We start from the raw sequence: 21,943 nt of genomic DNA on the forward strand, positions 1-21,943 counted from the left end.
TCCATCATGAAATTTGTATCTTTTCAGGCCCTTCCATTCTTTCCAACTCGATGTTTAAAGAAGAACTTAAAATTTTAACTAGTAATCAAAACTTCAATTCTAACTCAGACTCCAAATTTCCAACTAAAACTAGAATTTTTTAACTCAAACTCCAAATTTCTGTGTATTTCCAACTCATTAATCAAATACACTTGTCAAACAATTCAGTCTAATGCCTCATATGACCAAAGCAGCTCATATGACTGAATTGCCTCAAATGACCCAAGCAGCTCAAATGACTGAATTGCCTCAAATGATCCAGCCACCTCAAATACCTCAATTGCCACAAATGACCCAACCAGCTCAAATGTCTGAATTCCCTCAAATGATCCAACCAGCTGCAATGACTGAATTGTCTCAAATGACCCAACAGGCTCAAATAACTGAATTGCCTCAAATGATCAAACTAGCTCAAATGCCACAACTGCCTCAAATGACCCAATTGGCTCAAATGACTGAATCGCCTCAAGTGACTCAACCAGCTCAAATGACTAAATTGCCTAAAATGACCCAAGCAGCTCAAATGATTGAATTGCCTCAAATGATCCAACCAGCTAAAATGTCACAATTGCCTCAAATGACCCAACTGGCTCAAATGACTGAATTGCCTCAAATGACCCAACCAGCTCAAATGATTGAATTGCCTCAAATGACCCAGCAGCCTCAAATGACCCAACTGGCTCAAATGACTGAATTGCCTCAAATGATGTCACAGATCGCAGTATTCCGCTTTTCCAAGATTGTTTGCATGACATAGTCTAGCAGCATGACATCTTGTGGAGTGCCCTTATAATTTCTAGATACGCGTGAAAGATTTGAGAAGATCTGAAATAATAACAAACAACATCGCTCCACGAACAGCTCCACTTTACATAAGAACGAATATTTCGTGTGCATGGTGAGATTAATTCAACATTTGTGCACGTTTTCTTGATGACTAGGGATTTGTTGACCAGAAATGTCTAGATCACAAATTCCAAGAAATGAACATTACTCGCACTGTTATAGATTGTTATTTCGGAGAGATAAAAATTCCTTTCGAGGTAAGGCTTTCCCAAATATTAAAGCTCCGTTATCGAATACAACCATGGGAAATCTGGCCGGTCCATTAGTATGGGAAAGCCTCTTTGAGACTGGCACACTTGAAATATATTGGGTACATTCAAGGTAGATTCAGTCACGAACTTAACTTAATTGCGTCATAGGTGTTTATCGCCTCTCACGGTTTTGACGTCATACGAACAGACGTCAGTGGTGAAACGAAAGAAGTTGTGGACTAAAGAAACTAATTTTTTTTCAAATTTTTTGTATTTCTAATTCCTTCTTTGTGACCCTATTTGGGTAGGATATCACGGATAAGTAAATACAGCGTTCTCTCATTAAGAGAGTCTCATACCTAAGTCAAGACCGTAACACAACATTTTCAATTTTGAACTGGCAAGCCGAGTAAATTAAAATTTTTCTATTTGTTGTTTACAATCAACATCAAACTTTTTTTTTCTGTCATAACTATTTTTAACTGGAAAAACATTCAGCCAGCTTAAGTTTACCCGACATATTTACGAGTACTCGAATTAATAGCACAACTTCTATTCAGCTTTGCAAACGTTAAACTTCCCACGTAGTTGACCCGTGGACACGATCATTGACATTTGGGAGTAAACTTTCCCGTTCCGTGATGCGAAAGTGCCGAAAATATCCAAGATTGCTGTAATAATATTAGTCGCGTGAACAAAAAGTTCCTCCGGGGTAGGGATGGGAGGAGGTAGGTAAGTCCAGCTGCATCATGGGTTTGTAGGAAGCAGATAGGGAAGTTTACTGGAGGAGAGGGGACGTGATCGGCGCATAGCAATTTTTTAAAATTTTCTTATAATAGGTTGTATACCAAGGTTGTGTTTCCTTTTTCCGCCGAATGAATTGTTGAGCTGATACAGTGTACGAGTGGTAAAAGCCATTTTCGTCAGAGTAGTGGAAAGTGTTGACCTTGTGGTCAACTCCTTTGATATCCGTTTGGCTGTGCAAAGGAAAAGGAAAACACAAGCTGTGAGAAATCTAGGTGATTAATTGTCTGATTTTATACGTACGCGTTTCGCAGAATCCTCCCCATTTCTTGTTCGAATTTTGGCAAAGGTGAGTTTTATGCTTAACATGTGATATGTTAGTGAAGTGATTAGAAGAAAGGGAGTAGCAAGAATTGTCATCATTGTACGTTTCTCGATCTAAAAATCAAATCGTGAAGTGAAGCGCACTTCCTGATATGTGGGTATCTAGAACCAGCTGCCAAAAGTCAGAATCCAAAGGGTTTGTTCAGGAAACAGATGCCCGCTAAATGGGTTGGAATGAGTGGAAATATCTTTTGGTTCACTACTCATTCTTGGAGTCGTCTACGCTAACTTGTACAGAGTACTTCGATTACGTTCACTACACATACGTAAACGTCGAAATATACGAATAATTCAAAATGTCTCTCCTCTTTTCGAGCTTGGAGAAATCCAGGAAAACCAAAATTTGGGCCCCATTTCGGTTTTCGACACACTAAACTTTATTTGAAGCTTCCATCTTGAAGGAGGCCCAATATTTTGTAAATTGTTTTCGGTGCGAACTGAAACTCTCTTTTGGTAGATATTGAACTCAGTAATTGTTAAGTTGCCCAACCTTTTGAGATATTTTGATGTCTGCACAATATTTTCACGTATCCGTACGTGTTATTCCGAGAATGAGCCTTTGGCGATTGTATATAATTGCGAAAGAGATGGCAGGCTTGTGAAAATTTTAGTGTCACAGTCTCAAGGTAACTCGCAAGTAAGTTGTGTGCAACTGTCGTGTTTTAGGAGAACAATTTACTTGCTTTTTGTGAGTAGGTTGAAGGAAATCCCGTCTATTTTAAGCCTTGACTGCCTTTTCTCTTGAATGGTTTTTAGAGGCCTAGATTTAAACATTTTTGGAACCATTCTATTTTATTTGTCAGTTGATTGTCTTGGGAGCTGTGTTGAAAGCCTAGGAAATTGACTACACCTTTATTACATTACCATTATAATTTCTATCACGAAAGTTTAAATTTCAGCAGTGTAGATGAGACTGTAGTGTCAGTATTATCATTAAATCCCTTGTCAAGAGTGCTTTTACATCTTGTGTTTTACATGTGACATTCAGGATCAATTTGCTGAATAAATAGCTTTCACGTGCAATAAGCCAGTCAGTTGTAAATTATGTCCCATTTTTTTCCTTTTTAATTCTTCACAAAGTAAAGTTTGTCTTGTGCAATGAAGGGAATTTTAAACCAGGTGATGTGTTTGATTATTATTTAATTGAAATGTACTGGAAAAAAGTAAATTAGTTTGTTTTCAAAGTTTTCTGTTATTCAATTTAAATCCAGACCATGTGTGAGTATAAATTTTCAGATATGGAAAAGCAAATTTAAGTTTAGAAACTCAATTGAATTTTTCTCATTTTATGCCAGTCTTTCAGGAAATAATTCTCTCTTTCAAATTCTCAAGTTGCAATTTGATTTAAATGTATTTGTAATGGACTAAATGAAAGGAAGAGCTACAGAAGTGAATAGTAGCTGCCATGAGTTACAGCATACAAAAAATCAGCAATGTCCTGACATTTCTCTTCACTAGATCAATGTGAGATCAATATTACATTGTGTTTTGATCTTCAATATCAGCTTTGTGGCATGTCACAAAGTAGGGGGTTTGATTCCTTTTGAGATAGTTTAATTTAAAGAAAGGGGGTAAGTTTCTAAAGAATTTATGGTGCCATGTCTATGGGGGGAATACCAAGATAATTTTGTTTTATCAACTGAGTTGATAACGTAAATTGACCACCATAAGGAGTTTTTAAAGCTGATGTTTTGAGGTTTAGCCCTTGATTAGAGCAAATCAAGAGGCTGCTAAGAGACGCATTTATAAGACTGCATTTTGTAGGAGAATCTTTTGGTCAAAAAACACCTTAAGAAATACATTTTAAGAAATCTGTGTTTTTTAGAATATTTGCTAAGCAACTCACTAATCAATTTGGACTAATTTTTTTGAGAGCAGAAGTGCAAATTAGTGTTTAGTGTGAATTACAGCTGTAGCATGCTCTTGTTTTGAAAAATATCTTTAAAAAATTAAGGCATGACTGCACAGTTAGATTTCTTTATCCAGAATACCTGTGATTCTCTTCAATGAATAGAAATTTACATCAACCAAAATAAAGTGATTTATTTATTGATAATCAACCTTGAGTAAGCTTGGTAACACACATGTGTGTATATCTATCTATATATATATATATATATAATATATATATCTATATATATATATATATATATATATATATATATATATATATATTTTTTATTTAAATCCTAAATCAATAAAAATGCAAAGTTTCTTAAAAGAGTACTTCCAATCTTTTCCAAGTAAATGTGGCTGAGGATTAGGTATGGTGGAGGAGATGAAGGTCCATTATCTCTTTCTTTTGGAAAGTATTTACATATACTAAATTCCCCTTATTTGTACATGTAGATACAAATGTGTGACTTATTTTATGAACCCTTTTGTTTCAGACAGCAATGGCAACAGGGGCTTTAGAACTTTCCCATATTAAGAGAGAAAATGTTACAGCCAAGAGTCCAGATTTTCAAAGACTGCATTCAGAAGAAAGTGCTGCTATAAGAAGACCTCCTGGTATTAAGAAATCTATTTCATGGGGAAACCGATCTGATTACACCCGGTCATTGTCTCCGCAAGGTAAGTCATAGGGCTTTTTCAAATCAATGCATTCAGTTACAGGATGTAGTGTGTACATGTAATGCTGTATAATGACTTGCAACATTTTGATTGAAGCAGGGAAAATTTTATTAAATCCAGTTTGCCATTTTGGATTTGGACACATATAAGTTACTGAAGAAGATCTTCACAGGAGGACAAAAGTCACACCATTGGAAGATTTTAGGTTTGGATAAAGTTGATACCTTAAATAGTAAAATTTGCTTTTCTTTCAGCCTTAACTGTAGCTGTGTTTCTAGTGGAGAAGTCAGGCCGTCTGTTGAACCTGGAGGAGGGAAGAAACACTGAGGCAGGGACAATTAATACCATCATGTCAGAAAATCTTTCTCTTCCCCCTATTGCCTCTCAGGTGTTTTGTGTGTGGCTTATATCTCCTCTTTTACGTAAGTAAATCATCACTCTGTCCATTTAGTATAATTAGGTGATATGATTAGGGGATATGATTAGGTGATGTGATTAGGCGATATGATTAGGTGATATGATTAGGTGATATGATTAGGTGATAATGATGAGGTTTGGATGCAGGCATGCTCTCTCCTGAATTTTTATCTTCTGGCTCCCTCTATTATGGACCAAACAAATGCTTTTCAAGAAGAGTAAATTTGCAGAGTTATCATCTTCAGTTTGGCTGGAGAAATTCACATTTGGAGAAGAGCACTGGTTTTTGTGAAGGGTTTTTTCTACTCCATTGCTGACTCAAGCCTAGAATCAATCAAGCCCTGGAATTTCAAATAACAATGAGGTTGATTATACATTGTCTAAATTGAATGTGTTATCCATTGACGCGAATCACTATTTCACGGCTGATGTCTCTGTGCATGGGGCTATCTCAAGGCACCACAAGATCAAGTGGCACAAAAGTCCTTGTATTTATTACCCAAACACTGTTGCAGCTTTCAATGTGGAACTAATTGGTGATCTAACATTCAAGCTCAATCCCAGCCCATCAGTGGATGGAAAAATTCCAGTTATTATCTTTGCATGAACTCACTGCAGTTGTACAACAAGGCCTTCCATTGTTTCATGTAATGCCTATGGTATAACTCTTGGATCAAATACAAAGGGTATAAATGTACAAAACCTCTCTTATGTCAAATGCATGGAAGAGTTCAAAACACACTGGTGGCTTTGTTCTGATTGATTTCTACCTATTGAATACCAGATCTACCAATAACAAAGTACTGAGTATTAAGGACTATGTTGTCAATAGTGATCTTGATATACTTGCAATCCGACTGAGATATAGCTTAGAGGAAAGGCTCATGAGCTGGTGGAGTTGGTCTTCTTATGAAAAAGCACTTTCAAGTTAAAAAACAATCTCAATTTAAGTTTGAGTTGTTTGAGGACATTGATATTTCCAAATGCTCTGGTGGATGTATGAGGATAGTTACTATCTGTAGGCCCCCACCATCTAACGCAAACCGACTGAGCAGTACTTTATTCTTTGAAGAGTTTTCAACTCTGGCTGAACAGCTCACCATTGCCCCTGGTAACCTATTGATTGTTAGTGATTTTAATTTTCACATAGATAACCCTGGGTACACTGCTGCAATAAAATTCACCAGCATTTTGGAATTATTCAAACTTAAATGACATGTCTGAGGCCACACTCAAAAGAAGGGGCACATCCTTGACTTATTGATAACCAGGGCTGATGATTATCTAGTTACTAGTATTGAAGTTAGAGACCCTATGCTATCTGACCATCTAGCAGTTCATTGTAAGCTTGGCCTACAGAAAACTCCTCCTGTACAAGCTTCTATCCAGTATAAAAAATATGCTCTATTGATATGGATAGTTTCAACAATGACCTCAAAAAGTCTACACTCCTGTCATATGGCCATGATGAGTTACCATCTCTATTAGAAGAATAAGAAAACACCTTACAGAATATATTGGATGAACATGCACCAATGAAACAACACATAATCACACTTTGCCCTTCAGCACCGTGGTACACAGATGAAATCCGTGAAGAGAAGAAGAAACACAGAAGACTAGAGGGATGCTGGCAATCATCTTGGTTGTGGATTAACTGGCAAATTTATACTGAACAGTGCAAGCTAGTCAACAATATGCTTAAATGTGCAAAATCCTCCTACTATTCCTCCATCATCTTCAATAATACATCCAATCAGAAGATACTTTTCAATGCAGTTGACAAGCTATTACACTGGAGACCTGAGAAACGTTACCCCACAGCATCCTCAACTGTGAAGCTGGCTAACAATTTTGCTGAATTCTTCCATAATAAGATGGTCACTATCTAAGACATGTTATCTAGTGAGTCATCATTACCCAATAATCAAATCTGTCTGGTAGAAAATCAGTCATCATGTGAGCTTGCAGTCTTCCAAAGAGTGTCTGTAAAGGTAGCTGAGCATCTCCTTGAGGTGACAGGCCTTAAGTCTTGTGATCTTGACCCAGTACCAGCATGTATCTTGAAAGGCTGTTAGTCGACTCTCTTACTGACGCTGACTAGCATCGTCAATCTGTCACTCCAGTCTGTGTGTATGCCTGGGCAGCTGAAAGAAGCTATGGTTAGACCTAAACTCAAGAAGGAGTCACTTGACCTCCAGGGGTATTTGAATTTCCATCCCATTTTTAATTTGAAGTTTGTGAGCAAGATCATCGAGTGGGTCATTGCACTTCAAGTGAAGAACTATATTAGTGATAACAATCTAGATGAATCACTCCAGTCAGCATACAAACACCTACATGGCACTGAGACAGCTTTAGTGAAAGTACAGAATGATATCCTTTGTGCAATTGATGATAACAAGGGTGCTGCATTCCTTCTGTGGGACATGTACAGAGCATTTGACACTGTTGGTTACAGACTTCCCCTGGATAGAATGTGCAATCACTTTGGTTTGAGAGGACAGGTCTTGAAATGGTTTGAATCCTACCTTCACAACAGAAAACAGTTTGTGATGATTGATGGTGTAAAATCTGATGTCAAAGACCTTCAATTTGGTGTTCCACAAGGATTGGTCCTTGGGCCAATCCTGTACTCATTGTACATTTCCCCTTGGGCAATATTGTGAGACATCATGTTCTCAAGTTTCACCTGTACGCCAACAACACCCAACTTGACTTTGCTTTTAGGCCCACTACAGCCGAGCAACAGTCATCTTTAGCAGGTATAGAAGCATGTGTGAGTCAGTTGATTCCTGGTTGGTCTAAAACAAACTGAAGCTAAACACTGGAAAAACCAAGCTACATATGCTGAGTGCCAGCCATCACCCATGCCCACCCATTGAGGCCATCCAACTATGGCTTCCTGTGCCGTATCAAATACAGATAATTCTGTTTAACTTTTAAAGCCTTACATAGGTTAGCACCTTCCTATTTAACAGAAATGTTGCAACCCTAAAAACCATCAAGAAGCTTAAGATCTTCTAAGGGCCTGTTTACATGGAGGTGGGGGACCCCAGGTGGGTGAGGTAACCCACCTAGCCATGGTCAAAAAATAAAACATGTTTACATACAATCTTACAACCCTGTGTTGCTGGGGTGAGGTTTCTTGAGGTTGTTATTGCACTTGCAATTAAGGAGTTTGACCCGGCTGACAGGGTTACCCTACCTAGCAGACCGGGCAACCCGCCTGGGTGGGTCACCCCACCTATCATGTAAACATGATCAAGATAAAATAAAAAATTATTTGGACAGGCAGCTTACCCCACCTAGGCAGGTTACCTCACCTATCTGGGGTCCCCCACCTCCATGTATACAGGCTCTAAGAGGCTCTTGACAATACCATCAGCAAAACTGAAGAAATATGGCTGTAGATCATTCTCATTTGCAGCACCTACAATTTGGAACTCACTGCCAGACCCATTTGTAATCATGATGATATTTTAAAATTTGAAACTTCTATAAAAAACTTTCTTATTCAAAGAACACTTTTATTAAAGTTCTGTTAGAAATATTGCAATAAGAATTTTAATTTTTACTTTTAATTTTAACCTCAATTTTTAGATACGAATTTCTTACTTGTACTTTTATATATTTTTGTTTTATTATGGATGTAATTTTTAATCTAAAAAAATTTTGGTCTTGAATATTCAGTTATGGTGCTTTAGAAATTATTATTATTATTAGTAGTAGTAGTAGTAGTAGTAGTGGTAGTATTATACTTTGTAACAATTCTTCCCTTTGTGATAACTAGAGGGATGCTGTGTATGAATCAAGAAATTTGTCTTGTTTTACCTGGCTGGTAAACATTAAGATGACAGTGAAACACATACAGTATGTGGCATTACCCCAGCTGTTAAAGAACCTATCATCTATTTTGGCGATATTTTTGGAGAGCTTAAACTTTTTCATCTTATAATTGATTTTTATTACACTAGTGCTAGGAATGGTGGTAAACATTACGACTTCAACATGGACAAAGTGTATAATTCATTAAGAATTCCAGTTTTAATTGACACATGTGCAATGAGGTGCTAGAATTTGCTAGAGATACTGGACACCACTTAGTATCCTAGCGACCGATTGCTCAATAAGTTTGCAGATCAATAGCCTTTGGCTTTGTAATTTAGATTCCGAGTGATTTTTTTAATCTTTCAAAGAAAGAAATAAATAAAATATAGAGTTAGAATTGGAAGAAATGAAACTGCTATTACAATTATCTGAGAGTAATCTTGAGCATAGTTACCTTTTGCAAATAATTTATTAGCAATGTTCTCTTCCCAACAAAGAAAAAAATTATTTATTTTATATGTGCTGTACTATTATTTTACTACTGAGCAGGTCCATGTGCATAGCTACATGTTTAATATATGTCCCTTTTATGAAGTTCATGGCATAATACTGTATGATTATGAGTGACAAATTCTGTGGAAATGTTTTTTGCTTCTTACAATTCTTAGCATGGATGTGTTTTACTCAAACTTAAAATTTTCAATTCCTAGAGCTTCAGTTAAAAGCTCATCACAGGCCATTCCGGCTACGTCAGGTATGGCCAGAATTACTCAGGAAGTTTACAAACACGCCTGATGAAGTTTGCGAGAAAGGTACAAATATACATTATTATCATTGTTTTTATTATTAATATTATTATTATTACAATTGAAATAATTTTCTCAGGCCCAAGTTTCTGGGTTTTTACAATGCAATTATTTGTATTTTTTTCTTCAGATGAACCAATCCTGTGTTATCAGAGGAGTTCTTTTTTTCCTCTAGCAGAGGAACGGAGAGTAAGTGTCACAGAGACTGTTAATGAAGCATTTGAAAATGATAAGCAGCTTAAGCTTGGACTTAAAATGGGGTTCACCATGCTACTAATCCTGTTATATTGTGCATTTAGATTTTGCATGTTTGCTTCTATAAAGTTTCTACCAGGGCATGTTGTTCTTACTAATTTAAAAGTTCTTTTGGCTATCTTTTAATTGTATCAGGTGAAAAAATTGAATTTATGGATTTATGAACAAGAAGTATACATAGCAGTTACAAGTAATTGATATGATGATTTACAGTTTACATTCAGTGGAGCTTTATTTTGAAAGTTTCTTTTTGTTACAGATTAAAGATGATAGAGTTGTTAGAAGGTTATTTGAAGAGGTGATTAAGATATTCATTCTTTTTTGTTTTCATAACTCACATGTCTATAATTTACAGTTTTCAGTCATATCAAAGTGCATTGTGAATAAAGTACATGTTTACATCTTTTACATACACAAGGGATGTGTGTAATTTATTTAGGTGCCAAACAAAATAAGCCCATGTAACTTTGTTGTTGTACTGTTGTGGAGGACCTGTTTTGATTAAGTGCATGCACAGAATCAAGGTGAAACCCACATACTATTGTTCTTACTGTCTATTCAATCAATCTCTTTGGTTTCAATTTAGGCCAAACACAATGTTCTTTGTGGCAATTATCCTATCAGCTCCAAAGATGCTCTCACATTGGGAGGAATTCTTGCTTACATAGACAATGGCAAATATGATAAAGAAGAACATGCTCCTGGCTGTTTCAAGTAAGATATTTATTTAGATCATTCTCACTAATCACATGTGCAGACATGTGTACTCAAAATGATTCATTTAACATCCACTCCACATGTAGTCCTCATCAAAATTTCTTAAAACCCTCTACTCCCTTCTCAATGTCCAATTTCTTCTTTTGGTGTGATTTTTGCATCACCAACATAATGTGTAGAGAGAAGGAGGACATCTGTCAAGAAAAATTGGTAACATTTTGTTTGAAGATTTGACTTGATGTGGCTATTACAATGCTTTTATAGAAAAGTGACCATTTGGCTTGTACTGTGTAAATGTATGAGATTGAGGCTGGCTATTAAACTTTCCCACATTTAGTTACTTTTTGAGTCCTGACTGTTTTTACCTTGAGAAATTTAGTTAAAAGGTTCAATAATCTCTGATGTTAACAAACAATTGTGATGAGGGTTACAGTATATGTATGTATGACTGAAGACTGAAAATTTTAGTTTTATGAACTGTTAAGTTCACTACAATTTGTCATTACTAAATGTAAACATAGGTTTCTACTTTATGGTGGTCTTAAACATATTTTCTGTTGCAGGAACAAGCTGACAGATTATTTACCAGCATGGGTCTGTAAATCCAATTGGCCATTCCTTGGTCGATCACCAAATTCTGCTATTGAACACAAACTCCTGCAGGAATATGAAAATGTCTCTCAGCAAGTTAGTGATGTCAAAGCTTGCCATAAAATGTTCTTGGAGTTCTGCTGGAATTTTTCATTTTATGGGTATGTTTTGTTGTGTCATTAGTTATAATTCAGAGTTGGCAAATTATCAGGGTTGCTGTAATTGTTAAGTAGTGACAGAAATAATAGGTCAGTTGTCATAAAAAGACAAAGAAAAGAAAACCTGGATGGAAATTTTTTTTTTGTGAGTTTTACTCAACCTCTTAAGACCTGCACAATCACAGAAAAAGAGGCAAATTTTGGGAAAGAAAACAACAGAGCATTAAAAATATTTCATGTGATGATTTGTATCACTTAACATCAGAGCACAAAGACTGTGTGAGAAAATAATTTTACAGCATACTACATGATAGACATACACCAGTTCCCAAATTTACAACCTGAGCTACAAATTTAGTGGCCAAAATATTTTACATATTCAATTTGACAACAGAAACAGTCTCAACTTGGACTGCCAACTTTAAATCTGCCCTTCATCTGGTAAATTATTTTCTGCACTCACCTGAAACTTTTTTTTAATGTTAAATGGTCAATGTATATAATTGATTCTTTCAGGAGTGTTTTTTTTCGGGGGCAAATCGAGCGACCCACATCCTCTCTGCTGTCAAACATTCTAGGGAATTCTGACCTACCTGTTAGAGTTGCCATCAACAGGGAAGGTGTCCATGTGATTGATGACAATAAAAATGTAAGCATGTAATTACTAATAACTAATTAAAGTGAACTGTCTTTTCTGTAGCAAGATATTTGTTCAGCTTTTATTTTTAAGCACTGAATATTTTTGTGTTCATTATTATCAGTTATGCTGTAGGCATAATTATGATCTTATTTTAAAATTTTCATCCATTTACAGCCTATTCCACAATTTAGATAACTATTTATAAATTTAAATAAATCAAACAAAAGCAGACCAAAGCAACTGTTGCCATCATCCACACTGCTCCTTTAACAACTTGATATGTAGAGGTTACTGGAAGTGTGTATTTTTCATAAGATTTCAACAATTGACAGCTTCCTGTGTATTTCACAGGATATACTTCTGAGCTTAGCATTTGAGGAATTATCTTGGGACTACACACCTGCCCCTGCACATGAGCCTGGGTGTTTGGATACCTTTTGGTTGGAGTTTGATGCCCCTGATAGAAGCAGTGATCCAGAAGAAGCAGTGCAAAGGTTACAGATTTTCTCCAAACAGGTGCTGATGGACAGCATTTTCAATTGAACTGAAAACATGAAACTCTTTACATTTAGAACTGTAATTTTCCTTGTGAAGGACTGATTAAGATGTACTGGATGATCCACATCTTCATGGGGTAGACTAAGAAAAAAAAATTATTTCTGGAGGGGAAAATGTGCTGGTAGGAAATGGGTGTTGCATTGGAACATGGCTTGCAAGACTGACCAGTTTGTGTCAATAGTCTTATTAACAGTAGTCTAAGATTTTAATTTTTTTTTCATGATTTAATTCATAGGCTGAAATGATGGATGCCATGGTAGAGTCATGTGTTCTTTGTGATGAATCTGGGTAAGCCACATACAATTTGATAACAAGTAAGTTATAAATAATGTAGAAATTTAGTGAGGGCCCATCCACAGACTGGTTCTTTGTAGACTCAGTCAGAGTGAAATAGTGATTTAGACAGTTCCTGCTTTAACATCTTAAACTTTGTGAGATGTTACACATGTGTTGTGACCCATTAACCAATTGTTTTCAGTTAAAGGGCTATTTTGATCTGTCTTAGAAAGAGCTTAGTTGTTCAACTTCTTACAGTATTGTTAACCAACACAATCATTGTTTTCTTTTTTTTTTCAATTTGCAGACCACATGGAACACTGGGTGAGTTATGTTTAAGAATATTTTGAAGTTACATGTTGTACATGTATCAACTTTAAAATCTTAAAGGAAATGCCATTGGGAGGAAGTAAAAGCATCTGCATTAAACTGTACTGGGCTGGTTTTGGGAATATTTGTGCTGTTAAAAGGGATTTTGTCAATGGTGCCCCCTGCTTTTAACTAGTGCTCCTGTTAACCATGAAAAATACTATCCATTTTTTTTTTACAGTTTAAATCATATGTGGAGAAAAAATGATTAATGTATTTTATGATGAGTTAAAGAGTCACTGGAAAGGCTAAGAGGAGTTTCATGTCTGCTGGGTCATCAATGGCACTTAGTTAATCATTGACTGATGATCCATCTGATGATTACACTTGGTCAATTTAAGCTGTTTTCTGATCACTCAACAGGTAAAGTGAGATGTAGAGTGGACCGTCTCAGTCTCTCAACTCTTGAAGGTTTGTGTGTCTGTTTTCTTTTTGCTTCTTAAATTCAGCAAATTTAAGACAGCAGTGAGAAGTGTTATTGTAGTATGTGTGGTTTGGATGATACATATAAAACCCAAATATGTGTTGGACAAAGTCCTGGAGCAGGGTGAATCATCTACAATGTCACTCATCCCTGGCTTTTGTTTCACACATTGTACAGAGAATGGGAAGGAGGCTGTATATGAACTCCACCTGAATACGATGCTGGTCCATCCCTCTCATTCCCCTCTCCCAGAATTTGTCAGAAACTCTTTGACAACTCTCTGCTACCCTTGAATCTTTAAGGGTGGAGAGCAGTACTGTGAGATTGAAGTATCTTGTCTGCAATGACTAGGCCAGAGTTTGTACTTAGCATGTTAATTACCACGCTATTATTTTTCCAATTCTGGTCAGCAAATGTGGAAAAACAATGATGAGCCTGAAATCTGAGTAGTTGAAGTGAATTCCTGCACCTGGAAGTTGCTTATGAATGTTTTTTGTAAATTACTTTAGGAACCTTGGACAGAAAGAAGGGGTCCAACAGGTCTTTCACTATGTCCAATCCTTTCAGGAAAAGGCATTCAACAGGTCATTAAGCAGACTGAGTGTAAATCTTACTCAAGATTATCACCCTTCAGTTGATAAAATAAATGTTGTGGAGGCTTTCTTCAAGACCAAAGGATGTAAGGAGATAAAAGTTTTGTGAAGAAGTCTACAATTATATTAAGTTTGAGTAAAATGTGTAAATAGTTTCTACTGTACGAATGCTATAAGACCTAGATCCAATGTTTTACTGTCTCGCTATGGTGAACATAAGATTTAGTTACTGGATGTATAAAGTATGAGCTAGATAACCCTCAATATGAACACAGATCATCCTCACTCTTGTTTTGAGAAGTTGATCTTGCATCTAAATATCGTCAGGTCAAGGTGCAACTATTTTGATTTGCCTTACTCGTCAGTTGCCGCTAACATTTGCGACTCGTATGGGAAGACAGCGGTTTCTGTTATTCAAGGCCGAATTATAGCGACTCTCACTTTCGATCAATTTTGCCATGTTCACTCGGCAGATTTCTCATAATGTATGTCCATGATAATTTTTGTGAGACTGACATTGATCTGAAACTCCTGGCAATTGAAAGTTAAATGAATAAAGGGAGTAAGTTTCTAAAGAAACTGTGGTGCTGCGTCGGAGGGAGAGTATAACAGAATAATGTAGTATCATGAACCGAGTTGAAAACGTAAATTAGTTTAAAAGCTGACGTTCCTAGCGATAGCCTTTCGTCAGAGCGATTAACAAAGGGCTAACGCTCGAAAAGTCAGGTTTTAAACTCTTTATGGTGGCCAATTTACAGTTGGAAGTCAACGTGTTTTAGCTCTTAGATTACAGTTGTCCTGTCCATCTTTACTAAAAATTTGTAGGAGGAAGCGCTTTAATCCAGGTAGTTAAGGTCGCTTGTACGTTAGGTCCGCTTGAAATACTCAAGAACCTGGAAGCGTTTTCAGTCAGTCTTGTAACTTTGTTGTACTATACAGATTACTAGTGAATGAGATGTGCATGTAGTGTCCTTAAAGCCTATTTAAGAGATCTTTTTAAATCAAACGTTGATAAAGGTTTAAAATTGGTTGTAGCGTAGTGAAGGTAGTTTAAGAAACGTTTTAAACTAAGGTAAAGACAAAAAATACAGTAATGTGGAAAACTTGCCTATGACAGGAAATGATTTAGCATGCCACTTCGAATAATTTTTGTAGCTTACTGCCTAAAGAGGCGTAACCTACTACGCTGTCCTTCTGAGTGAGTGAGTGTAACAATATAATCCTAGCCCACAACGAACTCTGCCGATTTTTATCCGATATTCCCCGATCTTAACTCCTTTTGTATCTACGGACTTCTGTGACGTCGTAGATACTATGCTATCCAGAGTGCAAGTCCTTCAGTATGTCCATATCAATACAAACCTGCGGATAATGCTCGGAATTCAGTTCGGTCTCCGATATCGTTCTTTTGTATCTACGGAATTCTGAGATGTCGTAGATACTATGCTATCCAGAGTGTAAGTCCTTCAGTATGTCCATAACAATAGAAACCTGCGGATAATGCTCGGAATTCAGTTCGCTCTCTGATATCGTTCGATTTTCGTATCTCGTGTCGGCGGTCGTGATCGCAGTTTTTTGTCTCCTACAGGTTTTGTGTCGCATTGCTGCTATTATCTGCTTAGGGAATATTTTCCCACCCCAAAGCAGTTTATCTGTCGCATTGCTGCGATTATTTGTTCCGTGATTGATTTTTTACTCAAAAATCGAGATAAAAGATTAAAATCGCTAAATATTTTCGCATGTGTGCAAATAGGCATGCGGATCAAATTTCAAAGTGAATTATGCAAATTTGTCCGTGTGTGAGGAAATCTCAAGTTTCAAGGTATCTATTAACGGGAAGCAAGAGGAAAATGATCAAAAGATATTTCGGGACGACAGTTTTATTCAAAGCAATTCTTGATTTGATGTTATAAGCGAAAAACGTACGAATTTCTTACGTGCACAAAGTCCACGCCGTAAAACTCATCATACTTAGATCGTTGTTTAGTTGACTTCACGGCAAGAAATTGCGTAGCGTTATGATGAAAATTCTGAAAGTACTACGATTTGACGCAAAATCTTCTACTAAACAATACTTTTTGAACACATTGTTAGTCAAACGTAATATTTACCGGGTAATGGAGTCATCAACTTGTCGCTAGGTCCTGCTTGAAGTCCGAAAGTTCGGTTTTCGGTTTACAGCCACAAAATTCGCATCGCTTTGGAGAATCGTAGTGTCGTTGACTCGAGAGTTTATTCTGTCACCTTTAAGACCTTGACGTTCAATTATTTTCCAAACAGAGTATTCTATTGCATTGCTACTTTATATTCTGAGTCCCACACGGTCTAACTCGATCGCAAAGGAACGAAAAATCCGACTTAAATTGAGAGTCGGCCGCGCGGGCGCTATACACCGAATGCAAATATGGCGGACCACTTGGGAGGACTGGGTCTAGTTGCGCGAAAGCGAGGCTAGTGAGGCCTCGAGTTTGTTTTGACAACGCGTCCTTCGAGTCCATCGAGTAAGTGTTTTGTAGTCGTTCTGTTCTACGCTTTTCGATATGGTTACGAGTTGTTGTGTCCCTGAATGCAATCAGAAAGGAAAGAAGACGCCCACAGGAGAGAAAGTTTCTTTCTTTGAATTCCCACGCCTTCCTACGAGGAGAAAACAGTGGATTCACGCAATTCGCCGTGAAGAAGGAAAGGATTTTAAGATCGTCGATGGAACAAAAGTTTGTTCCCTTCATTTTAGGCGAGAAGATTTAAGAAAATCATTCAATGGACGGGCTTATGTGGTTCCCGGTGGCGTTCCAACCAGATTTTCGTGGTCAGTTCCATCTCCAAGGAAAAGAAAAGCTCCTCCAGAAAGACATCCTCTGCCTCAGAAGAAATTATTTGCAACAACGTCTGCTTCCTCTGATCACACCGAGTTACATGTAGTGAGCGAAACAGATATCACGGCGGAATCACTTTCCGAGTCGACGGCAACTGCCTCTAACCGAAATACTGAGCCAAACGATACTTGTTCGGAGTTAAATGCGCCAAAAAAGATCGAGGAACTGGAAGAGGAGGTGTTAAAACTTCGACAGGAAAACACTGAGCTAAAAAAGAAATTGGACGAGGTAGAGAAACAGAACGAGGCTATCTCGGCCCGACTATTTTCTCTGGAACGCTTTACATCAGACGCTGACATCAACTTTTATACTGGCCTTCCAAATTATGCTACTTTCCTCGCCTTATTTAACTTTTTGAACCCGGGTGAAAATGGAGAAAACATTCGTCCAAGAAGCACTTTAAAAGATGTGCCAGAGGATTTTTATGATGTGGACTCTGATGATGAAGAAAACATTTCACCTGCAAAGAAAGGACGCCCACTAAAACTCAAACCAGTTGAAGAATTTTTTATTGTCTTATGCCGCCTGAGAAGAGGCTTTTCAGAGCGCCATTTAGCTCACTTGTGTGGTGTTGCCCAGCCCACCATAAGCAGGCTTTTTGTGCCATGGATTAATTTCATGTATCTGAAATTTGGCCAGGTTTGCATCTGGCCTCCTAAGTCAGTTGTTCAGGCAACTATGCCTGCAGATTTCAAAGAAAAATTTCTCTCAACGCGAGTCATTATTGACTGCACAGAGGTCTTTTGTGAAATGCCAAGCAGTTTGCTTTTGAACTCCGAACTTTTCAGCTCGTACAAAAACCATGTGACATTGAAAGGACTTGTCGGTATTGCACCAAGTGGAGCTATTACATTTTGCAGTCAACTTTATACCAGCAGCATCTCTGACCGCGAAATTGTTTTACGGAGTGGATTTTTGTCCCAATCCTTTGAAGATGGTGACTCTGTTATGGCAGACAAGGGATTTCAGATACAAGACATCCTGCCCCTTGGTGTGGATCTGAATATCCCACCCTTTTTAGGCAGTGATGCTCAAATGTCTGCCGAAGATGTTGTTAGGACACAGCAGATTGCAAGTCTTCGGATACACGTCGAAAGGGCCATCAACAAGATAAAGAACTTCCGAATTTGGAATGGAGTTGTTCCTCTGAGTTTATTTAGTGTCGTTAACCAAATGTGGACTGTTTGTGCTTTCCTGTGCAACGCTCAGGATCCACTCATATCTAATATCACATGATCTGCTTATGTTTATTGTTTTACTAAGCCAATGTTGTTGTTTTCATTTATCTTTAGTTAAAATATTTTTCAAACCAGTTTTGTTTTTGTCACTTTTTGTGTTTAAAACATGATATTTAGAAACATACAAAATCATAAATCAAACTGGTTTGAAAAATGCAAAACCAAAAATAAATATGAACCACAACAGTAAAATTGACTTGACGGCAGGGCTAGTTATAACACTTAAATGTCCTGCTAACCTAAAAGTTTAGCATTTGCACAATGTCTGAACAATAACAAAACACTATAGACCCATGATGTTACATGAAACACATAAATATAACCCTAAGGTGGGAATGGGGGGGTGCTCCATTAGGGCTTATGGTGGACATGCAGCCAGCCTGTGTATGGCTTTTAGGGATTGTTTTGGGTTAAATTTCTTAAGCAGGGAACCAAAATCAGCATTCTGTCTGAAAGTCTGCAGGGTGGGAAAGTTTCTCTTCTTAAACATGGTCAGATTTCGAGTGTCTGAGCCACACCTCTCAACCCAATGATACATGGAGTACCCCCCCCCCCCAGAATCCAGAGCCTCATGAACCTAATGATTGTATAACAGTAGTTAATTGTTTTGATGTTTAAATGTCCCAAATAGGGGCTCACCATGTAGTAAACATGCATATTATAATAACAGTGACTTTGCCTTATGCTCTTGGTTCTCTAGCTGCTATAGCTAGGAAGTGTTTAAAATAATGCAGTTTCAATGTGTCCTTTAAATTGTTCCAAAATTGCACGTCAAATGGAATTTGCTCGATGCTCATTCCCTTACTGGTGTAGACGATGAAATCACACCACTTTGCCCCTGTCACACCCATCAGCCCTTGCACTTGGACATAGTATTTATGGGTGCGTTTAAGTTTAGGCTTTCCATCGACTTCTTCCATGAAAAAGCTGCTATCAGAGCATGCATCCAGTGGGGTGACTAAGTACTTGGTTTCTGGGCACTTGACCTCAGAAAGACCAAATTGATCAGAGCATCCAGGATCAATAACCTTGCCATCTGGTGATGCACCCAAGTATGGGGCATCCATACTTATTACAAGTCCTGACTTGAAAACCTTCAGACTTGTTAATAGAGGACATATATGTTTGGTATTGTTCTAAGGCAATTGGCTCATATTTAAGTCCATGATTAGTATATCTTGATGAAAAAGGCTTTGGATTTATAAGATTTTGTACTAAAGATTCATGGTTTCTTTTTCTGTCCCGTATAAGACCAAAATTGGAGGCAGTAAATCGGAATTTCCTTTCCAACTTCCATTCAGGGCACTCTGATTGGCTGCGTGTTTTAATTTCAATGCCATTCAGTTTATCTTCATCAACTTGCAGATCCTTTAACAGTGATTTTTCTGCTTCTGAAAGATCAGCAGGTAAAACTGTTCATTAGACTGACTTGATAGGGGAAATCTTGGATATGTCACAATATGCTCACCATGGTTGGCAGGGTTTGCCCTTGGGATAGACGTGATGTCACAAAACACTTTGAAATTATCTTCGGTCACTGCAAGTTGATAGCTAGCATACGAGCCTTGTGGACTTCTGCCAAATTTGGTTTCTACTAAGGGAATAGAATCAGCCTTTGGGGTCATAATCTGTGCTAGGGCCATATTTGGGTTCAATTCTTTCAAGGTTGCCAATAGTTTCTCTTCATCTGCCTTTTGCCCCCGTATATTATTCCTTGCCTCATATAGTGTACATCTGACACCAGGTTCTCGAGCTGATGATCTGGGCTGCTCCAGGTAGGTCTTTGCTACAAGCACCTCCATTGCTGGTTGTGGATTTATAGAGTCTCCTCTTCCCTTCCTATGCCACCTCTGTAAAGAGGAAGTACATGCTTGCTTTGGCTGCATGTCTTCTTCGTTTTCAAGTTCATGGACAGTTTTACATTCATATAATGAGAATTTGCAAATCTTCATCAAGAGTGCTAATATATGGTTACAAAAACCAACCTTCCCAGCAACGCAGGAACATGTAGCATGTTTCACTTCCCCACTTAAAATGCACAATGCGACTTTCAAGTTGTGTGGGGCATCATTCTTCCGAAAACTGTGATAGCAGTGAGACCGGAAATAAAAGTAGTTGTCATCGCTTGCTGCGGAGATACCCTTCAAATATTCGTCATTCAGAAAAGTTGTCGCTTTCCGAATACTCGTTGGCACTGAATGGGCTTTACTTCTCGGATCAATTCTTTTTCCAGACTTTGAAATGTGGTCATTCATTTCGGCGCGGGTAAAAAAGGGCATCCGCCGTATGTCTGCAGACCAGCCATCTGATGGGAAACTCAAAGGATGCTGAGTTGCGGCAATTCCAGAGTTGTCATCTTTGTTTTTATCCAAGCGTTCCTTGCGCTTTGTATATACGGAGTCAGGATCCGGATCTACTATATTTTGATCACGACCTTCTTTGATATATTCCTCAACCCTAAACAGAAGGGAAGATAAGATCGTTTTTAAACTTTGGTTACCGCAATTGCAATCAAGGCAAGCGAGGCGCGAAATCTCCGCGAATCGGTCGAAATACGAGCATCCTACCTTTTCACTAATTGTGCTTTTGTTTTCAGTCCTTTCAGTGTATCGCCCCTACATTTCAGCCAGAAACAAAGTTCTTCATTTTTTAGCGTGGCAGGCGATCTACCTCGAAGAGAAGCTCCAGGAATATCGTCTTCTGTGAGCGCACGTGAAGCAGCCATTCGTGACGATCAAAACACAAGGAATAGACGGCCTCACTGGCTGGCCTCACTAGCCTCGCTTCCACGCAACTAGCCCCGGGCCGCCCGAGAGGTCCGCCATATTTGCATTCGGTGTATATTTTCAAATATTCGATCATTACTGGGATACCTGTGGTAGCCCAGTCATAAAATGCCTTTGTTTTTTTGTCGTCTTTTTACTGGGATACCTGTGGTAGCCCAGTCATAAAATGCCTTTGTTACTGGGATACCTGTGGTAGCCCAGTCATAAAATGCCTTTGTTTTTTTGTCGTCTTTTTTTTTTTATTTTTACTGGGATACCTGTGGTAGCCCAGTCTTAAAATGCCTTTGTTTTTTTGTCGTTTTTTACTGGGATACCTGTGGTAGCCCAGTCATAAAATGCCTTTTTTTTTTGTCTTTTTACTGGGATACCTGTGGTAGCCCAGTCATAAAATGCCTTTGTTACTGGGATACCTGTGGTAGCCCAGTCATAAAATGCCTTTGTTTTTTTGTCGTTTTTTTTTTTTTTTTCCTCCGCCACAAAATGGAAAAATTGCGCAATAGTACCCAGAGGTCATTGGGCCCTCAACACCATGACAACTAACTGTGATCCAATGAGGTGTTCACATACTGATCACGCGTGTTATCCCTCGACACCATGACAACTAACTGTGATCGAATGAGGTGTTCACATGCC

At 37.9% G+C, this 21,943-nt stretch overlaps 2 protein-coding genes, 2 long non-coding RNA genes and 1 pseudogene across 14 annotated transcripts; 2 read left to right on the forward strand and 3 right to left on the reverse strand.

Annotated features, from left to right (window-relative positions):
* Positions 1-1,785: 1,785 nt before the first annotated feature.
* Positions 1,786-15,520, forward strand: LOC113670336 (putative FERM domain-containing protein FRMD8P1). Of its 10 annotated transcripts, none has more exons than XR_016188751.1 (14): positions 1,786-2,095; positions 4,595-4,778; positions 5,033-5,200; positions 9,737-9,838; positions 9,963-10,021; positions 10,347-10,385; positions 10,674-10,801; positions 11,368-11,556; positions 12,070-12,202; positions 12,545-12,709; positions 12,987-13,065; positions 13,335-13,351; positions 13,760-13,807; positions 14,330-14,483. XR_016188751.1 is itself a non-coding variant. In XM_089213441.1 (14 exons), exons 2-14 carry the CDS (start codon positions 4,601-4,603, stop codon positions 14,410-14,412), a joined length of 1,362 nt encoding a protein of 453 aa, XP_089069567.1. In that variant the 5' UTR covers positions 1,786-2,095; positions 4,595-4,600; the 3' UTR covers positions 14,413-15,520. The 10 variants fall into 10 exon arrangements, 5 of the variants coding, with proteins under 5 accessions (XP_089069567.1, XP_027042269.2, XP_089069568.1 ...); XR_016188754.1 differs by having other exon boundaries at positions 4,599-4,778; XM_089213441.1 differs by having other exon boundaries at positions 12,987-13,039; positions 14,330-15,520.
* LOC149042712 (uncharacterized) lies at positions 10,390-11,530 on the reverse strand. Its single transcript, XR_016188755.1, has 2 exons — positions 11,391-11,530; positions 10,390-10,998 (listed from the first exon to the last, which is right to left on the reverse strand). It is a non-coding gene; the product is annotated as an uncharacterized LOC149042712 (long non-coding RNA).
* On the reverse strand, positions 15,023-16,797 carry LOC149042713 (uncharacterized). The gene is made up of 2 exons (XR_016188756.1): positions 16,525-16,797; positions 15,023-15,904 (listed from the first exon to the last, which is right to left on the reverse strand). It is a non-coding gene; the product is annotated as an uncharacterized LOC149042713 (long non-coding RNA).
* A 9-nt stretch (positions 16,798-16,806) lies between these two features.
* On the forward strand, positions 16,807-19,207 carry LOC149042714 (uncharacterized). The gene has a single exon (XM_089213440.1). The coding sequence runs from the start codon at positions 16,954-16,956 to the stop codon at positions 18,520-18,522; it is 1,569 nt and encodes a 522-aa protein (XP_089069566.1). The 5' UTR covers positions 16,807-16,953; the 3' UTR covers positions 18,523-19,207.
* LOC149042715 (uncharacterized) lies at positions 18,413-21,338 on the reverse strand (annotated as a pseudogene). The gene is made up of 2 exons (XR_016188749.1): positions 21,092-21,338; positions 18,413-20,981 (listed from the first exon to the last, which is right to left on the reverse strand). The product of XR_016188749.1 is annotated as an uncharacterized LOC149042715 (transcript).
* Positions 21,339-21,943: the final 605 nt, after the last annotated feature.

Source organism: Pocillopora damicornis, chromosome 7 (genome assembly GCF_964200805.1).
Source record: "Pocillopora damicornis chromosome 7, jaPocDami1.2, whole genome shotgun sequence".
NCBI classification, from domain to species: Eukaryota; Metazoa; Cnidaria; class Anthozoa; order Scleractinia; family Pocilloporidae; genus Pocillopora; species Pocillopora damicornis.